Genomic DNA, 15805 nt, shown 5'->3' on the forward strand with positions numbered 1-15805 from the left:
TCATTATTATTTTAATGGTTTAAAGCAGCACTTTGTAAAAGAGCATCGTCCATCACTGCAGTTCTGCCGTGAGTTTGCTTCATGACTGCTGTTCTCGTGTCTCGGTTCGTGTCATTTCTGTCTGTTATTTGTCTTTATTTTCTGTTTCTTTGTCTCTCTCCCCTTCCCGTCGCTCTCATGTCTCCACGTCCCTCATGCCGCTGGGTTTGACATGTGGCAGTGGAAACCATCCAGAGTAAACCCTCACCTCCTTTGGAGAGTGTGAGCTGTGCCGCCCAGCGCTGTCAGGATGGCATCAGCGAGACTTCCATTCCCGTCCCTGTGCTCAACTGGCAAGCCATGCCGGCCCCCGCCGAGTGTGTGTAGCCGTTCCTGGTTTCTTCCTTTAGCGTAATCGCCCCTGTTATGTGTGTCACCCTGTGTGGCGTGTGCCCTCATTTCACATTAGCTGTGTTTGTGCGTCTGCTCTGACATTGATTCTCTGATTTGGGCTTGTGGTTTTGAGTTTTAACTGACTTCCTTCTACTGGTTGCTGCAATGTGGAACTGATGGTATTGAATTTAGAGGTGAAGTGTGATCAATGTGTGTATTTTTTAAGTATTAAAAAAAATTCAGTTGAGTTTAGTGTGGACACATTTATAAGCTATTCATGGGTTGACTTGCAAAGAGCGTTACATTTCACCAAAAAAATCAAAAGAAAGATCATAATATATTTGCCCCAATACTTACTACTGTAATGGATCAGAATGTTTTACTTTTTTTTTTACTAAGTCTCAGCTTAATGCAGTACACATTTTTTTAAATCACATATATATTTTTATATATATATATAAAAAAAAAGCCGATAACAAAACTGCAGTTGGGTTATTTTGATTAGGGACATTTTTTTTTTTTTTTTTAATACAGCTAACTAACAATAAAATGCAATAAAAACATGAGAACAATAAAAAAAAAAACATGACTTTTGAAAATTGTAAAAAAAAAAAAAAATTTTTTCATGTTTTTTTTTTTTTGTGGTTTAATGATTTTTTTTAGAAGAGGAATACCAACATGTTCAGAAGCGGTCTTTTACTTTACTTTAGCATGAAAACCAGCCATCGTTTCCTCAGTATTCGCATAATTTTTGCTTTGCGCTCATACTGACACAGCGAGTATAAACCAGGCTGTACTAAGTGCTGCGCAGCGCAAACAGGTTGCGTGGTTTCGTTATGCTTTCAGTTTCGTTTTCCTTTTGATGTTTCTCATATGCAACAGAAATGGCAGCACTTATGAATTAAACAACGCGGTGGTCGGTGGTTAATATTGCATTTATTTTTTTATATTTTTTATGAAAAGATGTTTTTTCAAGCGTTCATTTGGTAAATATTTAATTAATGAATTAATTTATTTATTTGCTTACTGTTTACTTTTGAGCAATGTGAACTGCAAAGAAGTATGCTTAAAAAAATCTTTATTTAAATATTAGAATTAATAGAATATATATTATATTAGAATGTAATTATTTTATATAATGATATAATTTAATTTTTGTCATTCATTAATTATTTTAGTATATATTATTTCATAATATGTTATATTCATATTTTTTTTTATGCAGAATACTATTGGAAATGTGCTTAATTTTATGAAAATAATGGTTCTTAAATTTCTAAATATTTATTTATTTTGATTTTGGTGAAAAATATAACGGTCAAACCTATGGGCAGTGTTTAGGAAACCTGTTTGGAAACCAGCGTTTTTTTTAATAAATGACACACTTTACCTTTAAAATAACAATACAACAAGAATAATAAGACAAATCTAAATGCAAGCATCTTGACTAATGACAAATCCTGATTCTGATGATGGGTTGCATATGTATTTGGTAAATAATGCCCCATGAGCCCTTCATTTAAAATCAGCTGTAAATGCTCTCTTAAGTTCCTTCAGAATTTGTCAGAATGGACTCAGGGTCAATATTTACTACTTTTATCTCTCTTTGGTTTTGTGTTTGCTTCTTCTTTTCACTTCCTTTCATCGTTTTGAATCAAATGGCCCTTTTACAAATGAATAATGATGCATCATTTAAGCTCTGTTCCAAAGTCTAGTGAGATCTCGATGCTGCCCTGTGAGCGCACCTGTAATGCCTATTAGATAGACTGCTGTCTAGATAGGCAGCTCACTAAGTTTTGGAACGGAGATTTATTTAGTACTGAATTGTCAGATTTCCCTGTCAGTTCCCGGTCTGTGTGAGTAATTGCTGGTTCTGGTCCTCACAGCAGATGCAATGCAGTCTCACAGCATCATGTTTGCGGATCACTCCAATCCTTCGTCTCCGGCATCTGTTCCAGCCTTCCGCGGGGCGCGCAGAGCCAGCGAGACCAGCATCGCCAGCCAGGTGTCGGGGTTAGTGGACAGTTACACCGCCTCCAACATCGCCAACAGTAAGTTAACACACACACACACAGTCTGTTAGCATAATACAATAATATAGATATCAACTATAATATATTGCAGCAATGGAGTAATTGAGTAAATGGTGTTTTTACCACAAAACACTTTTTCCCCATTTACATTAAATTAATGCATGAATATACTCACTATGGTTTAAAAGTGAGTATATTTTTTAAATGTTTTTGAAAGAAATCTTTAATGCTCTCCAAGGCTGCATTTATTTGTTAAAAAATACAGTAAAAACTGTTAAAAATTATGAAAACATTATTACTGTTTAAAGTAATTGTTTTCTATTTTAATATATTTAAATTTGTCATTTATTCTGTGCAAAGATGGCAGAGATGAATTTTCAGCAGCCATTGAGCATGAATTTTAATTTTGTTAATTTGCAGTAGTGCATAATTAGATTTTACAGTATATTTTATTTAAAATGATAAGTGATATTATTATTATTATTATTATTATTATTATTATTGTGTTTAATTAAATTTTGATTAATCGATTTAATTTATTTGTAAAAAATATTACAATGTTATTACTAATGTTGAAAAAAATAGTAAGCATTAAAACACAAATATTATACAAATAAAAATATTATTTCTGCATTACATGTTTAATATATATATCTATAATCTGTAATTGTTTATAAATGGTTTATTTAATTAAATATTAAGAATTAAAACACAAATATATATATATAGTTAGATATGTGTATATATATATATATATTATATATATATTATATATATATATATATATAGATTATTAAATTGTTTTTATTACCTTTTTTTTTCATTTAATAAAAAATATAACTGTTATTATCAATGTTTTGCTGCATAATATTTTGTGTAGAAACCATTAATGTTTTTTTTTTTTTTTTTTTCAGGATTTTTTTAAAGTTCAAGAACAGCATTTATTTGGAGTAGAAATCTTTGGTAACATCATAAAAGTCTTTGTCTCATTTGATCAGTTTAATGAGTCTTTGCTAAATAAAAGTATTATTATTATATTTCTTTAACAGTTGTGCATCACGGTTTCCACAAAAATATTAAACAGCAAAAACAGGTTTTCTACATATTAATATTGCAGATATTAGCTAGGAACTATCACACGTCATGTTCATCTTTTGACTACTGTTGTTTTGATGTTGTTCTTTTCTCTAGTAGCGCAAGCATGCCAGCTTAGTCTTTCCAAAAAGCTCAGTCTTTTGTCCCAATTGGCCCTTCCCTATAATAAAAGCGGCTCCCGAAGCTCCTCCCCCAAGTCCAGCAAAGCACAAAATAAGCAGCAGGTAGAAAGGCAGGATTCCAGCTGTTTGGATGATTCAGAGCAGAGCGTCTCTCTAGGCTTTGAGCCCTCACCCTCGCTCGCCTCAGACCCGCCATCTCCATGTGTCCCGCTGGACATCGAGCAAGGTACTTGGAGCGTGGGTAGACGTCCGGTCGGAGGGTCTCCTGGACCCTCCAAGATGCACCCGCTCTCCTGTTTGCCTGCGTTAGTTTCTACCATTACTGCATTCCCTGCAATCCCTCCTACTTCCTGTTTTAGCCCTCCAAATCTTCAGCCTGTTTTCTTGCTGACCTCCCCAGCGCTGATGCCCTTGTTTTTCAAATTCATGCCCCCTTCCATTTTAAAGCTCAGCGCTGGCGCTCTGGTTCTTCATCTCCTGAGTCCTGAGCGGCTCTGGGTTTGCTCTGAATGATGAAAACCCTCTGAAGATGCTTTGAAGGATGTTGACTTGTCTTGCTCCCATTATCTGGCTGTGCATCATGCTCATGGCGTGCATGTCTTCTGTTAGCAGTCACTTATACATAAGGATGGGATTCACAAGGAGTTTAGTGATACTGATACCACTTAACGATTTTGTTAAAATAATTGTGACGAAGCAGCCCCACCCAATAAGTGATCATAACTATATATTAAGCAAAATTACTTAATTTTTAAATTACATTTTTATCTTAAAATTAAAATGTTTAAAGATTATTACAAAATCGTTATCTTAATTACATTAAAATGTACTGTTATTGATAACTTAATTGATATTGATAACATAATGTAATTAAAAATACATACAACATTTTTAACACATTAATAATAATTTGAAAGAAATAATAAATTAAAAATAATTTTAAAAAATAACACCACGATTCATATTATTGTGCAAATAATTTAATATTCACCCAAATAATATAATATCATTTATTATTATATTATTTCGGTGAATATTAAATAATAGATTACTAGTTATGAATTTTGCATACAGATCAAAGAAATGAATTGTTAATTTTGTGGTAAGGTATAGATTGTTGATTATTTAAAATGAGTCTAACCAAATTATTATAAATAAAATATCATTATTAATAATTCATTAATGAAAAATATATTATTTGCGTATATTAAGCAAATATCAAATTTAGCTTATAGAATAGGGACATGATTTGTTAATTTCTCAGTAAAGTATAATTTTTTTTATTATTTATTTAAAATTAGTCTAACCAAATTATTATTATTATTATTATTATTCATTTAAAAAGTGAAATACAAAAATGTTATTTGCATATTATTATGCAAATAATTATTACATTTGCATATAGATCAGGTACATGAATTGTAAAAATGTTTTTATGGCAAAAATGTTATCATTAATTATTCGTACCTATTTTTTTAAATTACATATATTTCAAGAACTTGTTTTTGACAACACTTGGAGATAAGTGAGCCTTTTTTTAACTGATTTATTAAAAATCACTTCATAACCACTTTATTTAAAACCTCTTCATAAGAGTCGTTTGTGAATCGGACTACACGGTTCACACAGTAGGTTTGACGACGCAATACAAGGATACATTGTCTGTTGATTGTATTTTTTCACAACACCCAGTCTTCCCAGTCAAAATAGAACCAGTTTTAAAAAAGAACTGTTTTTCGATTCCCAATCCTAGTTATAGAGAACTAGAGGCCATTCAAGAACATTCAACCCCAATTGAGAGTATTACAAACTAAAAACAGGGTTGTGTTCTTGAGTGTCTTTGCAATGGGTCATGGGAGGAAGCAGACAAGAGATGTGCACTACAGCCTCGCACGGCCCAGTGCACATTACAAAACAACAACTTTCCATTTCTTTAATTCCTTTTGAGCCCCTGAAGCAATCCTGCATCACATGACCTCGTCCTGTCCTAGAACCAGCAGCTGAAACGTTCATGAATTATGTACAGATGAAAGAGAAATCTGTAATGGTATTTGAAGCTGCTGTTGTAGCAGTAATGGTTTGGACAGGCATGACTGAACATCCCGTGTCGTCTCTCCTGCAGTCGCTGCTCGCTGGTGGGGCACGAAGCGCATTGATTTCGCCCTGTATTGTCCTGATGCTCTGACTGCATTCCCCACCGTGGCTCTACCTCATCTGTTTCACGCCTCCTACTGGGAATCAACAGACGTTGTGTCTTTCCTGCTCCGACAGGTGAAGATTACCATATGATTTAAGGTTATAAAATATTAATTATGCTTAAAGAAATGCTCTGAGTTATTTGCACCCAGAAACATTTGCTACGCAGGTGCACATAAAAGTACTGCATAAGAAAAAAAGCAGCATTTTTAGGATAATTGTCCAAAGTTGATTGTAATGAAATTAGGCAAATATATATATATATTTTTTCTGGATTTTATTGAAATTCATTTCATTTCAGTATTGTAATTTACTATTTTATTGTATTTTTATACATTTTATATTTAGATATTTTAATATGTTTAAAAGGGTTATTATAAAAGGGTTATCTTTATTATATTAAACTTTACTATTTTCAGTAACAAAAAAGGCAATAATCCTAGAAAAACCATTCCTTTTAATAAAATCTGGCAAATAAAATATATTTTTTCCCCCAATTAAAAAAAAAAAATTCCATTTTTGTATTTATAAATTTTTTTTAATGTAGTTATTTAAATATGTTAAAAATATCATAATAAAATTTTAATCTTTATTAAATTAAACTTTCCTGTTTTGGGTAACATTTTAAAATAATAAAATAAGTGCAATTAACTTAGAATAGCAATTCCTCTTAATTAAATTTGACATATATAATATAATTGATAATGTTTTTCATGGCTTTTATTAAAATATTTTTTATTAATTATTTTTGTATTATATAATTATATTAGTATGTTTTTTTTTATTTATAACTTTTTATTTTATTTATTTAAATCTTCAAAAAAACTTTTTTTGACAACAATCCAGTTTTTTTTATATTTCAGATATTTTGTAGTTATTTTAATGTTTAAAAGACTTATATAATTATCTTTAATATATTAAACTTTACAGTTTTTGCTAATATTTAATATAGTAAAATAAGGGCTTGCCAAACAATATTAAAAATTTAATTGCAAAAAAATTGTATTTTAGTGATACTTCATCTAGAAAGGAAAATAACAAATTTTGAAATTGGGGAACGTACAGATTGGGGGCGTTACTTGTTAATTATTAGTGCATAAATTGTTTTTATTAGGGCTGCAGCTAACAATTATTTTGATAATCGATTAGTTGGTCGATTAATTTTTCGATTAATCGGATAATTTTTTTTCTTCTTCTTCTTTTATTGACCAAAAACACACTATTCCACATTTTGCCCAGTGTCCTTTAGACAAATGTTCCAAATGAATACTATGAAAACATACAGTGCTTAACAATTTATTAGGCCACGTGCCATAATGAAAAGGAAACACATTTTAGGAATCTGTCAAAATTGTTTAAATAAAAAAAATATTATTGTCATTTATTGGGCAAATGAACTTAAACAACTAAATGTATTTATTCACATAACAAAAATGGCCTCATATCCCCTTCATAACAGCTTACATTCTTGCTGTTATGAATAATAATTATAATTCCTTACATTTATATAGCGCTTTTCTGGGCACTCAAAGTACTTTTTGACTGTAATTGGGTATCTGAAAAAAAAACACTATAAAGCTCTCTGCCTTTTTTTCATAGATAACAGCAATAATTATATTATAGTATTAGAAATAGCCTACTACTGTTACAAAAGAGCTTACGCATATTGGAGGAATAACCAATACAGAAAGCTAAAAAATGATTTTGGGAATCACCAGTACTGTTAGTTTAGAGCAGCAGTGGCACAAACCATAGCTTTATCCTGTGTAAGGAGGTTATGAAGAGTCTTATATTTATATTCAGACAATTACACGCTGTTATCTCTTTACAGTTCCTACTCTTATAAAATACTCGCAATGCATGTTGACCTTTAAACCATAATTTAACTTTCAACAACAGATATTTAAAGCACAGTGAATGTTTTTGCGCTGATTTTTAATTCTACCGGTTTTCCGTCTGTCTGACGCACGTCACACGCATCATCTGTCAAAGCGCCTGACAGAGCAAGCCATTACACTAATGCATTAGCTTAAAGCTTAAAATAAAGAACTATCATGTTTTGGGCAGCTTGGATTACGTAACTCTCCCTCGGCATCTCATACTGTTTCCTCCACTATTTTTTAGATGCATTTTGTCCATAGAAATGCGTAATTCATTGCTTTAATTTGACCCGACCGGCTGAAGTTGGACGTGCGCTGTGGGCAGACCCGACTAATCGATCATGAGAATCATTGTCGATGATTTTCATAATTGATTTTATCGATTAGTTGTTGCAGCCCAAGTTTTTATTGCATAAAGTAGCATTTTATTTACCATTAAAACAATCATCCTATAAACACAATTCCTAATGATATTGTGCAAATGTATTTTTATTTATAATTTTTCTGGCTGTCAGGTAATGAGGCATGAGAACTCCAGTATTTTGGAACTCGATGGGAAGGAGGTGTCAGAATTCACTCCGTCCAAACCGCGGGAGAAGTGGATAAGGAAGAGGACCCACGTGAAGATCAGGGTGAGACGGGCACCTCAGCATCTCTGAAATCCCAAATTACTGTTAAATCCATTAAGGGAATGTTGCTGACGTAAAGATGTGTTTGTGTTGAAGAACGTTACGGCAAACCACCGTGTGAACGATGCTGTGTTTACGGAGGATGGGAATCAGGTGGTTACGGGTCGCTTCATGTACGGGCCGCTGGACATGGTCACACTGACAGGAGAGAAGGTTAGTGACCTGTCAACTTCAGTTCATGCAGATCCCAGAGTTTACTCCCCTTTACCTAAATTCATTACTTCAGACTTATGTGCCTCTAGAAGCTTGCGTTCTGCAAGTGAACATCGCTTGATTGTGCCATCCCAAAGAAGCACAAAATCACTTTTATGGTCTTTTACATTAAATGTTCCCTCCTGGTGGGATGACCTGCCCAACTCGATCCGAACATCTAGAATCGGCTGAAACACATCTCTTCCATCTTTATTTGACCCTCTAACTCTAGCACTCTCTATTCTAATTTTTTTTCTTTAAAAATTTTTCTTTGTCCCTTTTAGACTTGCATTCTATTCATTTGCTGCTTATTTTATATATATAAAAAAAAAACTTACACAGGCTTTCTAATCTTTTTATATTCTATGTTTTCTTTTCATTTATTATACAATTAACAAAAGCAAATAGACCTCTAACACTAGCTTGCTCTGTTCTTTTTCTATTCTCTCTGTTTTCTTTTTATTATATTATTAAAAAAAACTTTGCTACATGTACTGCGTTAGGCTAACTGAGACTTATAGCTCTTGTATATCATTGCTCTTTTGTTGATTTTGATTGCTTCCATTGTCCTCATCTGTAAGTTGCTTTGGATAAAAGCGTCTGCTAAATGACTAAACGTGTGGGCACCCCTGGAATAGAGAAAGCTAGTGTTAGAGGCCTTTTTTTGCTTTTTGTTAATTGTATAATAAATAGAAAGAAAACAAATATGTAGAATACAAAAAGAATAGAGAAGCTATTTTTTTTTTTTTTTTAAAGAATAGAATTAGAATAGAGAGTGCTAGAGTTAGAGGGTCAAATAAAGATGGGAGGGATATGTTTTTAGCCGATTCTTGAAGATGGCTAAGGACTCAGCTGCTCGGATTGAGTTGGGCAGGTCATTCCATCAGGAGGGAACATTTAATGTAAAAGTCCAGAATTATCTTTAATTGACATTGTTTGGTTTCACTGCTAAATCATTTCATCTAATTTTTGTGCTGTTTTCTAGGTGGACATCCACATCATGACCCAGCCTCCGTCCGGTGAGTGGGTGTATTTCAGCACAGAACTGACCAATAGCAGCGGCCGGGTTTTCTACACCATTCCCGAGAACAAGCGGCTGAGCATCGGCGTGTATCCGGTCAAAATGGTGGTCAGGTACATCTTAAATCTTCATTTATCCTGCGCAGAACAGCTTGTATTTTCACCAACTGATTGATATTGTCTGTGTCTGAAGGGTGACCACACATCTGCTGACAGTTACCTGACGGTGCTGCCGCGCGGCACGGAGTTTGTTGTGTTCAGCATCGATGGCTCGTTTGCCGCCAGCGTGTCCATTATGGGCAGTGACCCTAAAGTGCGAGCAGGAGCCGTTGATGTGGTCAGGTGAGGGCTTTTCTTTCTGAATTTATAAACTCTAAAAAGCCTAATGCACCATATTTGATATGCACATTTCTCTAAATGATCAACATGATTGAAACTTTACTGAAAAAACTGTTGTGAACAATATTATGCCTTCTGTCATCTGATGGATAGTTTAGACTCTTTAGCAAGCCTTTTAGCTTCATCTGGTTGTGGTTCATGTGTCTTATTGAACTTTTATATTGTTAGTTAGTAATATTTCAAAATTAACACATTTATTATTTAATTTTTTTTTAATGTTATTTAAATACATTTAAAAGGTTTTGCTAAAATTGATACCTTTATTATATTAAACTACTACTGTTTTTGCTAACATTTTAATATAACAAAATAATGGCAATTATCTTAGAAAAGCAATTCCTTTTAATGAAATTATGCAAATATAGTATAATTTCTAATGTTTTTTTCATTTTTAAAATATTTTTATTTATTATTTTAATGTATTATGTTATTTGTTTTTATACGTCTTTAATACGTTTAGAAGATTACAAAATTGTTATCATTATAAAATTTTACTGTTTGGCAATATTTTAATGTAATAAAATATGGGCAATTATCTTGATAGCTGTTGATAGTTTGATAGTTCATACTTTTTTAGCAAGTAATAGGCCTTTTATTATAAATCTAAATCTTTAATAATTTTCCTAAAGTGAATGTAAGAATAACTTTAAGATGAACAGTTACTGAAGCAATTTATCCATGCATCTTTTTTTTGTTTGCACAAATCAAGCTACAAATGTTAGAATAATCATCAAATATCTCTCAAATATAATCATCAGGCTTTTGAGTAACATTTATTTTTCAGTCATCGTTGTATTGCATTGCATTATGTTGAAACAAAGCTTTGATCTTAAAACTAAGCATTTAAATCTCATTGTACTAAGTCCTATTATTGGAGATATGGAGTGCCAATTGATATGTATATGTGTTTTGTGTAAGTAGTGTGTTATTCTGATTGAAAGATCTCACTGATTTTTATTACAAGCTATCAGAATTTCATCTTATAAGTCATAAATATCAGTATCTGCTCCAAATTGCATATTTTTGCTCTGTTTGAGCCACTGAACAAAGTGTAGGTGTTTTTCCTCCTCCACATTATGAGCTCCATGTTGTCACTATATCACACTATCTGAGCCAGATCTATCAAATATGATACTCAACAATAAATATTTTGTCTAAAGGTTCAATAAACTGCTCCATTTAAAAAAAAAAAAGAATTTCTGACTGTAATTTCATATGTCAGGCTTTAGAGGGTTAATAATTCTCACAGGCCAGTCATTTGTAATGTTTGCTGTTCCTGACGGTGGTTGGTCCTGGTTTAGGCACTGGCAGGATCTGGGTTACCTGATAGTGTACGTGACAGGACGTCCAGACATGCAGAAGCAGCGTGTGGTTGCCTGGCTTTCACAGCACAACTTCCCTCACGGGATCGTGTCCTTCTGTGACGGGCTCGTACATGACCCCCTCCGACACAAAGCCAACTTCCTCAAGTCTCTCATCACAGAGGTGAGAATATACACAAACTCAAAGGATCAAAGGACAGGGAGGGTGTTTAAACAGATCTTAGACATATAATGTGTCAGTCTTTGCTTATATTTATACTGTTTAATCATGTTTAAAAATCATCCTGCTGTTTTGTAGGCACATATGAAGATCTATGCTGCTTATGGCTCCACTAAGGACATCTCCGTGTACACGTCACTGGGTCTGCCGCCAGCACAGATCTACATCGTAGGGAGACCAACAAAGAAAATGCAGCACCAGTGTCAGGTATCTTTATGCAGTTTTTCTTCTCTACTTTAAGTTTTTATGCACTCTCAGTTTAATTAAATTCAAGTTTATTTGTATAGCGCTTTTCACAATACAAATCGTTGCAAAGCAGCTTTAGTTTCTACCTTATATTTAGTAGTAGCTTATCGGTGGTGACTATGTCAAGGGAAAAGTACATATAGCAGAAATGTACAGTGATCATGCAGTTATTTAATGACGTAATCAAACAGATGGTGAACACTATTAACTGCGACGATTATATGTTGCATTCAAACTTATAGCAAAATTTGGTAGTTTTGTATGTAGGTTCAGGGATGGCATCATCTGAGGTCCTCTGAGGGGTTGGCATCATCTCTTCTCAGGTGTTCTGGATCCAGACTGAAGCTTGTGTAATTCCTAGTTACCTCGGGATGCCAATCCCGTGGCAGAAACAAAGAGGCAAAAACAATGCAAAAATGATGTGTTCAATCCAAGCAAAAGAATGATAATGTGCATTTGATCAAATCTAGCTGAAGTACTACAAGGATATGAGATGCATTATCTGAATGCTTGGCTAAAGAGATGTCTTTAATTGAGATTTAAACAAAGAGAGTGTTTCTGAACCCTGAATGCCATCAGGAAGGCTGTTCCAGAGTTTGGGAGCTAAATGCCAAAATGCTTTACTCTCACTGACCTGTCGCTCTCTCCACAGTTCATCGCCGATGGCTATGCGTCTCACCTGTCCCAGCTAGAATACAATCAGAGATCGAGACCCGCCAAGACCGGCAGCACTCGCATGGTCCTGCGGAAAGGCAGTTTCGGGCTTGGCGGCAGTGGGGATTTCCTGCGGAAGCGCAATCACCTGTTGCGCACCATTTCCTCGCAACCCACATCCTCCACGCCGCCCGTGCACATAGGACGTCCCGAACGTGCACAGAGCCAGTCAGAATGCGACCGCGAGCGGGCAGAACGTGCCCAGAGGAGCATGAGCATCGCCGCCGGCTGCTGGGGCCGAACCAGCAGACTCGAGGGCGGAGCCTTGAGCCCAAAATAGGCTCCACCCACCGGGTCCAAATTCTGGAGGCACATGGGGCTACAGGATCGGACACAACGAAATCTCACAGTATTACAACAGACTCTGTGAGCGAACCTCACGGCATTACTTTTGTTGCATGGAAATTGTTTTCGTTCATGTTTTAATTTTTTATTTTTTTTAGTCCGGCCGCCAAACTTTTTCCAGAAATCTAGCGCCTTAAGCATCGCTCTGGGTTGTGGCCCTCACCTCTGACTTGATTGAATGTACTTTTGGGACTGAAAAACGGATTGTTGGGTGGGTATGGACTTTTCCCGCTTTTCCCATCATTCCCCTTCCGAGATTCCCACACATGTAAATACGTGCCTCCTCTTACCTGCTCAGGGCAGCCATGAACTCGAGGAGCTGATAAGACCCAGAAGCCATTTCACATCCTTCTCCTCATTGGTTTCTGTTGGGCCGGCCCATCCCGGCAGCCTCTCAGAGTTGAATCCCAGCAGCATTTGGCAATAGGGATTGAATCCCATCACACCAAACTCCGTCTGCAGGTCATCAGAGGCCTTAACTTTGTATTCAGAGTACCAACAAACTCTCAAAGGAACAGCTATCCCTTTATAAGGCCATCTGCTTGCAATACCTCCGGGATGCCACCTCGAAATGGGCTGCTGGGTCATGTTTATTTTTTCTTCTTTCAAGTTTTGTTCAATTCTGAGCCATCAAACACGATCGTAAGCACACTCCACACCTGCTGAAGTAAAACTTTTCTGCTGCTGCGGTTGCTGTCGACGTGGAGAGAATTTCCCATCGAGGACGCGCCGTGCAGCTTGCTGTATTTGCATGACGGACAATTTTTCCAAGATTTCGCTTGATCATTTTCTCACGAAATTCTTTGCACTCATTTCTGGTGGAGCGGTTCAACTCGCTCGATTCTGCCGACGGCCAAAACAATTCATTTCGAAAGCTGTAGTTCTGCAACTGCATAACCTCATTGTTTTTTTGCACTAGTTGAATAGTGGAGGTCTTTGTTACCATCTCATGTTGCTACATAACGTTGGCGTGTAGTACATGACCCTTATTATTTATGGCAGGGTATTTTGTGTGCATATGCACGATTATCTATTTCTCCGATGTATCGAAAACAAAACGCAAGAAATGTGCCAAAACCAGGCAGATCATATGAACCCCAACACGTCCGACGTTTCCGATGCATTGTAGCAACGTTCCCCAATTGTTTCGATGGCACATGTATAATGTTTTTAAGATTTTTAGATCATTTTAGATCAACTTCAGTCCTTTAAAGTTCAGTTCTCTATGATATTGTCCATATGTTCATATGTAAGTGATTCGAGGTATATAGAAATTGTGCTTTTAATTTTCGCCATTTTAGATCGCACAGCATGACAGAGTCGTGAAACCGTTCGTGGTTTGTTTCTGTATCATGAACACACTGGAATAGCCATGCTGCATGTGCGGACTTGTTCTTCGTCCGGAGCGGATGTTCTGAATGGGACTTCAAACAGTGTAGATACTGTAAAGATGTAAATTTCACTATATAGGATATGTTACGGTCAGAATTTATTTATTTCTGTAGCTTCATAAGATGATGGATATTTCAGGTTTCCATGTGTTGCTTTATTCTTTTGTCCAACAGTTCTGAAATGCTTCTTTTAACGGACCAATGACGTGTCTCCTTGTGCATAATCGTTGACAGTGTTTCCATAGCAAAACTCTAGATGACGCCACCACCGCAACCGCATGGACAATCAGTTCAGCAAACAAGCAAGGCAAGGAGCACGCGCACCTACATGTGTACAAAAACGCTCTTATTCTGCAGACCTTCTGGCGACCTACTCTGGAATCCGGTTTATCGCATTGAAATTTCCACGTAATGTGAATCGGAATTGTTAAAGTGGTTCTGTGATAAATTTGCTCCAAACAGCCAAGTTTAAATTGGTGCTGTACAACTCCGAAATGGCATTTGGGCTGGTATTACTAGTGTTCACAGGTAAAGTTTTAATGTGTCTAGTTTTTGTACTAGACATCAGGGTTCTCTATTGAATATGCTGAAAGGTTTCTGAACTTGTACCGCTGACATCTAGATCATTTTGGTTGTTGGTTTATGATTTGAATGTTAACCACTGAACAAATTCTTAGTCTGGAAATTGCAAATTTCCATTATGTTATTCCACACACACACTTTTGCCGTCTGAACTGACCTACTTCTATAACCTGTTTTCAAGCTACTTTCCACCAATGTTGGGCAAGTTGATGCACTCCATTGAGGTTTATTTCCAAATTGCATCGCAGGGAATCATACGATATTGTGATCAACATTCATGCCACAGTTTTTACATGGCAAACATCTGTTTAAACATCTGCGGCCTCGCTTGTAGGCCGGTGTGCGAGTATTATATCTTCAGATAAACCAGATTATAGCCACTTTTGTACTTTGCATGTCACAGAAGAGCTTTCGTACACTTTCCAGTACTCTTCAATAATGGGCCACACTACAAACCTCCAATTTATAGTTATTCCGAATATGCTGTTGTCTATATAGATCATCATATAAATTGTTACTACCAAATATTTCAATGATCTTAGCGTTAATCCCAAATCCAGTCATGTTTTTAAAAAACTGGCATCCGAGTAATTCCATATATTTAAAGACAGATGTTAAATGCATATAAATACTGGTAAAATGTTGACATCTACAGTATTTTTGACATGTAAATGCTGTCATGATTAGTGTGCACATGTGTTTCACAACACAAGCTCAGTGAATGAAATATCTCAAAGGTCTTATGATTTGTACCCATCTTGTTTGTTGCCAAAACTTTCAGATTGCTGTACAAATCATTTCAAAAAAATCACTTTCCCAACAACTTTTTGATGATGAATGGAGACACACTGCAGGTTCATTTTACACTCCTGTTGACATACTGATCTGGACTGACTCGCTCCTTTACAGTTTTCTTACCAGGTCGGTGGTTCAATGCTCTCATATGTATAACTGTATGTACTGTGGATTAAATACAGTTGGACAGCT

The 15805-nt window shown here is 35.4% G+C and overlaps 1 protein-coding gene across 1 annotated transcript in view; it reads left to right on the top strand.

Moving 5' to 3' along the window:
• The window catches only part of LOC109053317 (membrane-associated phosphatidylinositol transfer protein 2-like), a 69202-nt gene extending 53397 nt beyond the window's left edge, over positions 1–15805 (top strand). The window contains 11 exon segments of the mRNA XM_042733237.1: positions 221–358; positions 2259–2423; positions 3597–3848; positions 5745–5893; positions 8214–8330; positions 8424–8540; positions 9565–9713; positions 9792–9941; positions 11300–11483; positions 11619–11747; positions 12439–15805. Coding sequence (XP_042589171.1) covers positions 221–358; positions 2259–2423; positions 3597–3848; positions 5745–5893; positions 8214–8330; positions 8424–8540; positions 9565–9713; positions 9792–9941; positions 11300–11483; positions 11619–11747; positions 12439–12780 — 1892 coding nt within the window. The 3' untranslated portion in view covers positions 12781–15805.

This window comes from Cyprinus carpio, chromosome B10 (genome assembly GCF_018340385.1).
Source record: "Cyprinus carpio isolate SPL01 chromosome B10, ASM1834038v1, whole genome shotgun sequence".
Classification (NCBI taxonomy): Eukaryota; Metazoa; Chordata; class Actinopteri; order Cypriniformes; family Cyprinidae; genus Cyprinus; species Cyprinus carpio.